We start from the raw sequence: 12,902 nt of genomic DNA, 5'->3' as shown, positions 1-12,902 counted from the left end.
ATAGCTGCGGTCAATTCTGCGTCTTGTTATCCACGCGGAGCAGCTAATTACAAGGCACCCATCTGCGCCAGGGTCCCGGGCAGCCGAGAGGCCGCTCCTCGTGCGGCGCAGAGGGGCACCGGCGGGGGGGGGGGGGGGGGGGGGGGGGGCGGCCGGCCTTGATCCAGGTTCTCGTCTGGTTCAGAACAGCACTTCCCAATGCTCAGAAAAGACCCCGCGCCCATAAATAGAACACAAGCTCATTCCCCAAAGACGCTCCTGCATGGCAGCTGGGGGGTGCACTCCACCTGCTCCCGGGGCTGGGACATTCTCTTCCCGAGGCCCCGCTTCCATGGGAATGCCTTCTCTGTGCAAAGTGGAGTCCCTGCCTTCTCCAGGTAGCTTTAAAAATCACACTATGTGTATCTCTTTGCAAATTATTATTTCAAAACTTGAGAGCACTCTCCCCCACCTCGCTCCGCCAAAAAAAAGATTTTTAAACTCACAGCTCCACCAAAATCAAACAATTATCCCTCCTATTCCCTTCCACCCCCGCTCCCTGTAATCTCCACTCCTGCTCTGGCCTGTGCTTAAAGTCTCCCTGCAGAGGCTAAATGCACGCATCGAGGATTTCTCAGAGACGCGATGTGTGAGCATAACATGTAAAACCTTAAGGAAAGCAAAGGCAGACATTATTATGCAAGTGATTGCTGCACACTGTGGAGGGAAAGGAGGGTGGTTTAAAGCGACTCGTCTACGAGAGTAATTAAGATGCCCCCCGGGCTGGAGGCAAGTTCAAAACACTCACTGAGAATGTATCTGCTGGGAGAGTCCCACGGACGGCTTGGGCTTGAGGGTCAAGGTCATCTGGGCCACGGGGCTGACCCTTGGGAGGCTGTCTGCCTTCTTCGATGACGTGCGCTTCACGGCTTGCTCAGGAGGGACCCAGGAGGCCGCGGCCCCGGGACCCTGCCCCGCAAACACTGGCGACGAGGTGTCCTGGGTGGCTGTCATCTCACAGGCTTTGCCCTTGGTCCCCGGTTTGCACACACACAGTTGAGGCCGGAGACACATCCCTCCATTCTGGCACGGTGGCACACAGCTGGCTGCAGAGAGAGAACAGGAAACACACATTGGAAGGAAAGCATTACAGACCTAATTCTTCCGAAGGCTTAGCAGCAGCATCCATCAACAGTCACCAATCAAGTGAAACCCTACTTAAAGACGTCAAGACGATGATGGTAGTGATGGCAGCTCATGTTTATTAACATCTTTCTATGTGTCGGGCACTGTTCTACTACATATCAACGAATCTGCCCAGCCAGCGTAGCTCAGTGGTTGAGCGTCGACCTATGAACCAAGAGGTCACGGTTCGATTCCCCATCAGGGCATGTGCCTGGATTTTGGGCTCCATCCCCAGTGTGGGGCGTGCCGGAGACAGCTGATCAATGACTCTCTCTCGTCATTGATGTTTCTCTCTCTCTCTCCCTATCCCTTCCTAAAATCAGTAAAAAAAAAAAAAAAAAAAAAAAAAAGTGTTTTTTTTTTTATTTTAATCCCCCAGCAACCGTTTTAGTCGATATTTTATTCTGCCCATTGTACTGATGGAGGGGTTGTATAGCTGCCAAAGGTCACACAATTATTAGTATAGGGAGGAGCTGGGGTTTTTATCCAAGCGAACTAGCTGCCAAGCCATCGTTCTCATCATTTCACTCTAGCTGCCTCTCAGAAATGCATCAGAAACTCAGGGGAAAACTTCAGAAAACGCTCTGCCCTTCTCTGTAAACGGTGCCCTGTGGCGTACGTTTAGACTTTAGGTATCCAGATCAGACTTGGCAAAGTAACCGAAGCCCAAGCCCAACCACAGCCCCCTCAAAGAGTGCTCCAGACTTCATCGTGCACGACCCACCAGCGCTCAGAGACAATCTTTCAGAAATGGGGTCCAGCCCACTTTCTTTTCCTTGAGAGAAATTCAAGATGTAAAAAGCTGAGAGTCGCCCAATATACATGGTGATGCACTTGCTGGTGCACTGTACACCCTCCCTAACTTTATAATGAAAGACAACCCAGAAGACACAGCCTCTTCCTCTCCTACTTGCTAGGATGTGTGTGCTCTGCATCATGAGGCGTGTGGCCAAGCCGAGTTTTAAAGTTAGGAGGGCTCTTTGTCTCGGGTAAGGTAAGTGCATTTTATCGGCCCCAGGGGAGTTCACATGTTACTGACATGTGTTTTATTAGGTTAATGCCATTGGCCTACAAACATGACTTCTTCAGTCCCTCCTGTATTTGTCCAAGTACAGGTATGCATGCCAAGCTTTCGCTGTCAGCGCACCTTTGACTGAAACTCTGGGTCCTGAGGGAGACAAGACTAAATCGCCCATAACGTTCAATGCGAGATTCAGTCCACAGACAATTGTGAAGGAGGTGAGGGCTATGAACCAGGGGAGGCTCAGTATGGAAGACGAAGAAGGCCTGAGACCTACTGATTTTCTTTGAAAGAGAGACGACACTCTTCCCATCGTTCTACAATACGAGTCCTATTAGTTATAGCAAATAATGACAAGAAGTGAGTGTCAAGTGTCAGAATACTGAGCTGACAAATTTTCCAAAAGTTGAGAAGGCTTCTTAAAAAAGAAAGAGAGAAAGAAAAAGAGGAGAGGGAGAGGAGGGAAGGGAGAGAGGGGAAGAGGAGGAGAGGGGGAGAGGGAAAGAGGGGGAGAGGGAGAGAGAGAGAGAGAAGAAGACAGATGCAGCCAACTCCCTAGGTGACCTTGGGGCAAGTTACTTAACCTTGACCTCTGCACCTGTACATGTTTGGGGGCAGAGGGAGGGCAGTAGCTGCTTGTTCTAAAATGGTCCCCACGGGTCTTCCCAAATGAGGCTTCTAGAATTCAGTGTCCAACGCGATGCACTTCTGGAGTCCAGGATTCTAATTGATCAGCGTTTTCCTGGCGGATAATCATCGGGTCCCTTCTGGGCCGTGGGTATTTATGGAATGTCCCTGAATGGAAACAGGCTCCACCCGGAGAGAACAGAAGGGGCCGTGAGCGAAGACCGGACTGGCTCTCTCTGCCAGAGAGCCCCCCGGCACTTTCATGTGCGCATTCCCCTCATGCTTTCCATTAGAGCCGTGTTTCGGTCTAACATCTGAGAGTGATTTCCGCTCCTCCTCCCTCCCAAGGTGTCGTCTGCTAACCCCCCAGGGAGGCGGCCCTGCAGAGCAGCCTGCAGAAGCTGGTGCCTCACCGAGGTCCAGGCCGGGGGTCTCCCCGAGTGCCACTGAGACCAGAACCGTCCTTAGGGGTACATGGGGGGATTACAAGGTAAAAGGGCAGAGATTGCTTTTCACGCTCCAAATGTTGTATGTGGTAGGGGGACAGGAAAAGAATAATAAGAGAAAGAATTTAAACCACAAAAATGTTCTGCTGGAAGGAAAAGAACACGGGCTATACTCGTGTGACTGTGCGAGGCCTCCCTTTTGCAGTGAATTGTGAAAGGACAATGAGGAGGAGGATTCGACCATTTCCTCCTCCTCCCACCCCCCTAGGTTCTGGAAGAAGCCCCTTGGAGCGTGCAGACAGCAGGGGCTGGCTTAAACTGGGGGGTTAGGGGGCGCAGATTCCCTAACTGCCAAGACAAGCCCCTCACCTGACATGAGAAGCAAAGCTCATGCCCTGCAACCAGACTTCATCAAGCCCTCTCTCCTACCATGCCTGGGCCTCGGGGAGCAGTGCTCGCTCAGCAGCTGCAGCAGCATCGCCTGCGAACACTGCCGAAAGGCGCTCTCTCGGCTGCTGCGTCCAAAACTGGAGCCCCGCCGTCTGACCGCCCTCCAGGTGGGTCCGACGCGCACGCGAGTTTGCAAACCGCTGACAGACCGCATTGGGAAAGGCAGTCTTCCACCAGCCGACGTTTCTGAGGATTTCTATTTTTGTCACTGCGAGTTTAGTGTTTTCACACTACCCGTGCCTTCCCTGCACGGCATTCTCGCTGTGATTAAAAAGTGTTTGTTTTATGTGGCCCTTTTATGTTTCATGCAAAAAAAGAGAATAAAAAATGTTCCATGTGACCAAATTCTCAAGATAAATACGGGCCCCTTCCAAGAGTGTAGACATATGGTCACCATCTACTTCGTGGCCGGCGTAAACGTGTGCAGGCATTTATGAGAAAACTGTTATTCGGAGGTGTGGGACTATGTGGAATATGATACATACATATCACAGAAGTACTTTGAAAGTGTTGTTTCCACCATTGGATTCTGCATTTTCCCGGCCAGCTGTGGGTCAGCACAATGAGTCAACGTTACATGAAGGTCTTATCAGAGGGCTGGGACGTGGTTCTCAGGCTTGGGATGCACCTCAGGATCAGCTGGGGAGCTGTGAAACCTCTCAGAAACTCAGGCCTGAGATGGGAGAGGGGGGAGGGGAGGGGCGAGCAGGGGGAAGGGATGGAGATGTACAAATTGCCCGTTATGAAGACAGTCACAGGCATGTAAAGCACAGCACGGGGAATATCGTCAAGTGATACTGTAATAACCATGTACGGTGTCAGATGGGCACTAGATTTATCGAGGTGATCACTTTGTAAACTATATGAATGTCTAATCACCAGGCTGTACACCTGCAACTAATTATTACATGCCAAGTGTCATTGAAAAATTTTTTACATTAAAAATAAAAAACAAAGCCCAGGCCTAATGCCAGCAAACGGAATCAGAGACTCGGGGGGATGGAGCTCAGGCATCAGTATTTTTACTTTGTGTGCAATCTCCAAGTGACGGCACCGTGCAGCCAAGGCTGAGAACCAATGGGTCAGGGAACAAAACCCTCGTCCATGCCGAAACCGGTTTGGCTCAGTGGATAGAGCGTCAGTCTGCGGACTGGAGGGTCCCAGGTTCGATTCTGGTCAAGGGCATGTACATTGGTTGCGGGCACAACCCCCGGTGGGGGGTGTGCAGGAGGCAGCTGGTCGATGTCTCTCTCTCATCAATGTTTCTAGCTCTCTATCCCTCTCCCTTCCTCTCTGTGAAAAATCAATAAAATATATTTTAAAAAAAAACAACAAAAAAAAACCCTCGTCCAGACTGCGGACAGACTACTAGTCTTCCTAAACCGTAGCTCTCCAGAATTTTTCCTCCTTCACTCAACAACTTTCAGCACATTGTAGCTGCCCCTGAAATACATCGAGACCCTCTACATCTAGCCCCACCCTCCCACTCTCACTGGCCCCCCCGCCCATCACTGCAGAAGCTCCCCACTCACCTGCACACAGGTGACCCATCCTGAAGCAGGGCCCTGGGAGTTCTGCTCTTCTGAAACCTCCCCCCTTCCTATGAGGTCTTTCCCAAACGCCCCCCACACCCACCCACCGTGATCTTTATAGCACCTGAACTTCGGTCCCATTTCATCATTCACTTCCCATTTCAGATGTGCTTTCACTTATTATTAAGCATCTTTTCACGAGGTTCTCTTACTGCCCAAGTGGATTCTAAACTGTGCAGTCAGACCACTGGCTTCTGCAGAACGTATACACCCAAGGACAGGAGCCTGAACTTCACCTTGGCTGAGTGACTGAAAAGAATGGAGAGACACTCCTTTGCTAAGGATGCTGGGCTGTCAGGACATCTGTAAAGGGAAGGTAACCAATCAATGGGCTCTTAATGCATTCCGTAATAACACCCGCACCTCCAGACTTCGTTTGCCTGTTGTTGGATCAAAGAGGCTCCGATCCCTCCCCAAGATGTTTTAAAATCACAATTATGTTAAAATATACTCTGCTCGTGTATAAGGAAGGTCTGTAGTGGCATTTAACAGTATGCTTGTTAAAGAAAGTTTCAGAAGCTCAGCCCCTGTGGGTTCTAGAACTCCGAAGGGAGTTCATTCTGAAACAACTGGTCAAGGACTAACAGAAGAGAATATAGCAACGGGCTGGGGGAGCTGTGACAAGCTACTAAACTTCCAGCACAAACACACATTAAGGGAATTCGCCTAAGAAGCCCAAGTGCAGTAGAAACAAGAAGAGCTTCTGATAGATACCCCATGTGTGAAAGGACGTGTGGAGGGGGGTCACAATTCATAAAGCAGGTAATCCAATGAAGGGGTGCAAGAGACACTGAGTTCCCCTCTAACTACCCCCCCATCCCAAACGCAACCATGACTCCGGAAGGTGTTTGTTTTTAGGTTAAAAAGATAGGTTTCCCCGGTTGGCCAGGCTGGAATAACTGTTACCAGCAAGGCTTTTTTCCCTAAACTAAAAGCATGGATGAGAGATATCAAACAGCTGCTGTCATGCCGAAGACAACTAGCAAGTGAGGACCGTGAGCCCTGGTAGAAGGAAACCAAAGGAGCCCACGAGCACCCCGACCGCCTGCAGCAAGCGCTTTGCAGACCGAGGCACAAGGAGGCCCCAAACGGAGCACGGTGGACTCCTGAGCTGGGACCTCAGGAGGCTGAGCGGCGGGAGCCTGCAGGGCGGGGGCTGCAGAGCACAGACCGGCACACGGACAGCCTTGGATCCCCCTGGAGCCTCCGCGCACACTAAACGCACAGGGCACAGGGCAAGCACCAGGAGACCAAACTCCCCGGGACCTGTGAGGTGCAAATTCCCACTCCTGACCCTCCAGGGTGAGGACATTCGATACGGAGCCCAGAATAAGCAAAACCTCCCTTTCAAAATCGGGCCAGAATAATACGCGAAAGAACACTGACACACAAATCACAGTTAAGAACAGAGATGCCAAATTATTATAAAATATTGGCAAATCAAATTCAGCAGTATTTCAAAAACAAAAGGGCACGCAGAATAATTCCAGAAATCTGAGGCTGGCTTTACCATCAGCAAATCTTATCCGTGGAATTCCCATGTTACAAAATCAGACGAGACTGCATCTCGATGAATGCAGAAAATCTTCCAATAAAATGCATCACTTACTCATGATTTAAAAAATAAAACCAACAAACTGTTAGCCGACCGGAAATACAAGGGGATTTCCTGTTCTGGTAAATAGTACCTACAGCTTAATCCCACAAGGAGCACGTCGAAACCTATGATAAATACTACGAGGTAGCTGTAGAAGAGCGACCGAGGCATTCATATCAAAGTTGGAAGTCTGATGCCCACAATAACCTCTGATAGTGGATCTTGTAAGTCCCAGTGAACGTGGCCAAACATGAAAAAGGAATAAAAGGTCTAAGAACAGAAAGGGAGGGAACAAATGCATCATTATCTCAGCTCACCAGGTGTCTATGTAGGTAATCCAAAAGATTCTACAAGCTACTGCAACTGAGAGGACAATGTGGTGCTGGTTCACAGATTAAAAAAAAAAAACAGGTCAGTGAAATGTACTGGGAAGCTTAGAAACAGACTCAAATATAAACAGAGCCTTGGAAGACAATGGAGGACAGAGAACCAATCTGAGAAATAATGGACTACCGAAAAAATGGTGCTGGAAAGGAAACAGCCCTCTATATAGGAGAATTAAAATTAGATCTCTACCCAAAGATCTCTTCCAGATCTTTGAAACGTTTAAAAAAAATTGAGAGACTATTTCATGATTCAGGGTAAGGAGGAATTTCTCAAATGTGAAACAGTAAGTAAAAAATCAAAAAACTTGACTAGATCAAAATTTAAGTGACTCTATACACAAAATTGGGAGACAAATGACAAAGAGAAGACACTTGCAATATATTTAGGAAAGGATTAGTAGCCAAATATATCAAGAATTCCTACAAGTCAATAGAAAAAAAAAACAAAGAGTATGAATTGGCTATTCAAAGGTGATGAAATGTGAGTAGCAAATACACATGAAAAGATACTCACCTTCTCCAATACCAGACAACTGCAAATCAAAACAATACTGAGATACAATCCCACACTTACGGGACTGGCAATACATCTGCCTAAAGTGTTAGCAGTGACTTAGGGAAACAGGAACTCATGTACTGCTCACGGGAATATATTTTATATCACCTCCACAAAAGGCAATCTGGCAATACCTAGGAAGTTTCTGATGTGAAATCCCAGCAACTTCACTTATAGGCTTGGGGAGATACGTGCAGGAATCTTCACTACACACCAATTATGTGGGGAAATACTGGCATTGATAAATAAATGCATAAGCTATGCTATATTCATTCATGCAATGGAATACCATACAGCAGTTAAAACCATGAGCTGGATCTATACCTATCAAAATAGATGGGCCCACCCTAGCCAGTCTGGCTCAGTGGATAGATTGTTGGCCTGCGGACTGAAGGGTCCCAGGTTCAATTCCGGTCCAGGGCACATGCCCTGATTGTGGTCTCGATCCCCAGTAGGGGGCGTGCAGGAGGCAGCCAATCAATGATTCTCATCATTGATGTTTTTATCTCTCTCTCCCTCTCCATTCCTCTCTAAAATTAATTAATACACACACACACACACACACACACACACACACACACACACACATATATATATAAAATGGATGGACCCTGAAAATAACAATAACATTGCCTAAAATAAAGCAATTTATGAAAGCAATTTAAAGAAAACTCTACCCAGCCAGAGTAACAATATATGACGTTATTTTATCACTAGAGGCCCGGTGCACGAAATTCATACACGGATAGGGTCCCTAGGCCTGGCCCGTGATCAGGGTCAATCAGGACCTTCCTTCCCCCAGGTGCTAGCTGCTGGCTGCCGGCTGGGGCCTTCCTTCATTCTGCGCCGCCCCCTGGTGGTCAACACACATCATAATGAGCAGTCGAACTCCCAGTTGGTTGAAATCCCGAGGGGGCAATTTGCATATTAGCCTTTTATTATATAGGATACTGTTACTTATGTGATCGTATTATAACTGTCTGTGTCAATAAATTACATAAAACAATACTATTTGTTTTTATGGATACACAGGAAATCAGTGAAAGCGTAAAATATGACTGGGTTCACACTAAGTTCGTGACAGCGATCACCTCAGGGAACAAAGGGGAACAACAGTAAAGAAGGAAAGAGATCACTTTATGGGAATACTTTTTCTTTAAAAGAAAGAAAGATGGGTAGCAAATATGACAACAAGTAGACCTATATTAACTATGGGTAGCAGACACATAGGGGTTTACTGTTGTGTCCCTTGTACTTCTCTGTATATTTTTCATTTTTTTTAAATCAAAATAATTTTTTAAAAATCCAACAAAGGCAACTGAGAATTGAAGGTGGTTAAACTTGTTCCTGAAGCACAGGGTGAGGGGGCGAAGATAAGGATGAGGTCCGTTGATGTGGCAGAAACTGCCACCCTGACAACGATGAACTTGATCTGCAAACACTGGGCTCGAAGCAAGCGGAGACCCCACCTCCAGACCTGGGTGAGCAGGACAGGCAACAACCTCGGACCCCATCCAGACGCCACGCTGGTCTTCTGAAGTCACTCCTTCACCATTTGAAACAGTCAGATTCTCAGCTTTCGGCCCCACCAGTCGGATTTTTCCACATGTGAATCCGACTCCAGTTTGACAAGCTGTTCCTCATGTTATTGAAACGCTCGGTGACTGTATTTTTAGGAAGTAATCCATGCCCTGCAGCCCAGGCTCTGTTGCTTTTACTTCTAAAAAAGCAGCTCCTAGTTCTATTTAAAACCATCCCCGCGCACGCAGGGCAAACAGTGTGACTCTGCCCCTGGCCCTTCTCTCTGAGCAAGCGGCAGCACGCCCCCGCCTGTGTCCCGGGAGAAAGAGGAGTCCGCCGGAGTCTCCCGTGATCACAGGCAGCAGGTGACAAGTCGCTTTGCTCTGTGTGTCTTCACGGCAATTCCCAGCTGCCTTTGAAGCCGTGCAGTCACACTAAGTGACATCAGATCACAAGAAGCCCAGCATGAGGTCACACCGGTGGGTCTGCTCTTACTCCGTCCGCTCCATGTACCAAACCCAAATAAATGCCGTACTTTCCATGTAAAAGTCTCTGCGTCAGCTTCCTCCGAAATCTCTAAAGAGCAAGGACTATTAGCCTAACATCGCCATGCCTTTTCCCTCCAGCCTCGTGGGATAATGAAGAAGTCCACATCAGCGCGTTCTAGGGAGGCGAACCAATCACCAATGCACGTACCGACCCTTAGGGGATCTGATTGCTATGAAAAGTCATGTGAGACGCTTAGGGGTGGGGGGGGGGGTGTGTGCTTGGATTGCTCTCTCCCCTCCAGGTCCAGCTGTCAGACACCATTGACGTCCTACCCATTCCTTCCCTAACCTACTCTCAAGTGGCAAGTTAACCAGCAGCCAGCCAGGGGGTCGGACACAGCACACAGTCTCCGGGATGCAAGGCGCCAGGTGTGTGCAGACTCTCAGACTCTGTGCAGGAGCGACTGCCTCGGTGTCCTGAGCCCCGTAGGCCTAGTTCCCCGGGAGCTGCGATCGGGAAGGCGGAGGGTCTCCGAGCCTGAGCTCAGCGGGCGTGGCTTGTTACCCTGCGACTCGATTTAAAATAGGGGGCTCCCGGGGGCCAAACACACGCCGCCCGATGCCATCACTAACTGTGACGTCACTCACGAAACAGAACATAATTAAAAGCCGTATCAGGCGTCCTCAAACTACGGCCACATGCGGGTGTTTGTGCCGTTTTGTTTTTTTACTTCAAAATAAGGTATGTGCAGTGTGCATAGGAATTTGTTCATAGTTTTTTTTTAAACTATAGTCCGGCCCTCCAACGGTGTGAGGGACAGTGAACTGGCCCCCTGTTTAAAAAGTCTGAGGACCCCTGCGGGCGTAAGTCATGTGAATGGAAAACCCACCGCAGTTCTTCAGGGTTCGGTTTCTGGTCTTATTACTGCCGTTTTATGAAGTTGTTTTTTTAAGTCAGTGGGGGGAAAAGGGAAAGAACACAAAGCTAAAGATCTACAGTTTAGACTATATAAACATGTCATTAAAAATAGCAAAAGCGCCCAGGCCAGTGTTGCTCAGTGGTTAGAGCATCTGCCCACTCACCCGAAGGGTCATGGATTCGATTCCCAGTCAAGGGCACATACCTGAGTTTTGGGTTCCCTCCCTGCCTCTGGTCAGGGCACATGCGGGAGGCAACCAGTCCATGTGTCTCTTTCACATCGATGTTTCTCTCTCTCCTCCTCCTCCCTCCCTCCCACTTTCTTTGTAAAGCGATGGAAAAAATATCCTCTGGTGAGGATTTTAAAAAATAATAAATAATAAATAGCAAAAGTAAGAAGAGAGAAAAAAATAGAAAACATTTTCAGAAAATGCTGTTATTTAGAAGTACTAATAAAAGTTGTCTTTAACAAATTAAAACCAAAATTGAAAAAAAAATAAAAAGGACAGAAATAGACAATTAAGACAAAAGAAAATGCAATTGGTAAATAAACTGTGGGGTCATGTCCAAGTGAATTAAGTCATCCAAGGAAATGCAAACTCAAACATGAAGAAACAATAGTATGGCTACTTAATTTTTTAAAAGACGTAAGATTATTAATACACTAGTAGCCCTGCGCACGAATCCGCACGCCAGTAGCTCGCCAGTAGCTTGCTGTCGCCCTCCAGTAGCTCTCCGCCCGCTGCCCATCCTCCTTTAGCTTCCCCTGCCCCCCCTCCCCCATAGCTTGCTGCCCTGCCCCCTCCTGTAGCTCTCTACCGCCCGCTTGTAGCTCGCTGCCCCACCCTCCTGCTGATCCGTGATCCGGTCATTACACGGTCAGTTGTTATGCTTCATGGTGGAACAACCATTTGCATATTACATCTTTATTATATAGGATGCTGCTGCAAAGATGGTAACACCACGGCAACACCTGTTCTGGGTGTGCGAACAGTCGATGCAGTACTATATGGAAGAGAGAGGCGTGCAGTGCTCATGGGTGCGACTCTGTAAAGCCGCTGGCCTTACTTTAGGAGTAAGCCAAGCATGTCAAAACGGCCCTCCGGCCACGAGTTTGACACGCCTGGAGTAAGCTCTAGAAACACTCAGGCCTATTGGTGTTTTATCGTTCCTAATCTAGGAGACTTTATATTCAAATACGAGCACCGCAGTGTGACAATTACTATAGTGTAAAAACAGAAATATCCCACCCAGGAACAACAAGCAGCAGATGACAATGGTGGAATGTGGTACAGTCGTTGGAGACAATGTTTGAAAGACATTCTTAATGACACGGAATCATGCTCATGATGTAATGCCACGCTGGAGACAGCCCCCACTCTCTCTGGAACTCATTCCCATCAGCCCGTGACTACAGCTGGCCAGGGAACCGACCATGTGGGAGTCACCGGTGACCTCTAGGCTGCCCACCCAGCGGGCCTTCTCCCTCCTTGAACACGAGTGGCGTGGATCCATCGGTCAGCCGTTCCCTCCTCCCCACTTCCTGCCTTTGGCTGAGAGGTCACACCTGGCCTCACCACAGACCCTTTCTCAGTCTCCCTCTGGCTCTCCCTTCTCTTCCTCATCTCTAGATGCTGACATTTCCCAGGGCTGGCCTGGTCCTTGGGCCCGTGTCCTGGTGATCTCATTCAGTCCCGTGCTTTGATGTCCACCGAGGCTGCGCCCACATGTAGGTCTCAGGCCTGGACCTCCTTTCTGGACTCCGGATTTCCATGTCCAACTGCCTCCCCGTAGAGATCTAACAGGCTCTCCAAGTCAGCTCCTGTGGACTCCCCTCCCCGACCCCAACCTCCACAGCCTGCTCCTCCTCACATCCACCCCCTCGCAGCGCCCCGCGTTCGCCCAGGTGCTCACCCAGGGTGTGAGGCTGCTAGGGCTGCTGTGACCAATCACACGTCCGGTGGCCTCAACAGCAGAAAGTCTTGTCTCCCAGTCCTGGAGGCTACAGAGGTCTAACATGGAGGTGCCGGAGGGGCTGGTTCCTTCCGAGGCCCTGGGAGAGAACCTGGCCATCCCCCTCTCCCCGCTTCCCACAGCCGCAGGCATTCCCTGGCTTCTGAAGCTGCTGTCCCCGT

General features: G+C 49.0%; 1 protein-coding gene across 6 annotated transcripts in view; it reads right to left on the bottom strand.

Moving 5' to 3' along the window:
* LTBP1 (latent transforming growth factor beta binding protein 1) overlaps positions 1–12,902 on the bottom strand; it is a 340,385-nt gene that overhangs the window by 299,148 nt on the left and 28,335 nt on the right. For all 6 annotated transcript variants that reach the window (XM_079791755.1, XM_079791759.1, XM_079791762.1 and 3 more), the window contains exon 3: positions 788–1,085. In XM_079791755.1, coding sequence (XP_079647881.1) covers positions 788–1,085 — 298 coding nt within the window. The remainder of the gene's footprint in view (positions 1–787; positions 1,086–12,902) is intronic.

This window comes from Cnephaeus nilssonii (assembly GCF_951640355.1).
Source record: "Cnephaeus nilssonii genome assembly, chromosome: 15".
NCBI lineage: Eukaryota > Metazoa > Chordata > Mammalia > Chiroptera > Vespertilionidae > Cnephaeus > Cnephaeus nilssonii.
Note: the sequence above shows the minus strand (reverse complement) of the source record. Positions and strands in the feature narration are given on the sequence as shown.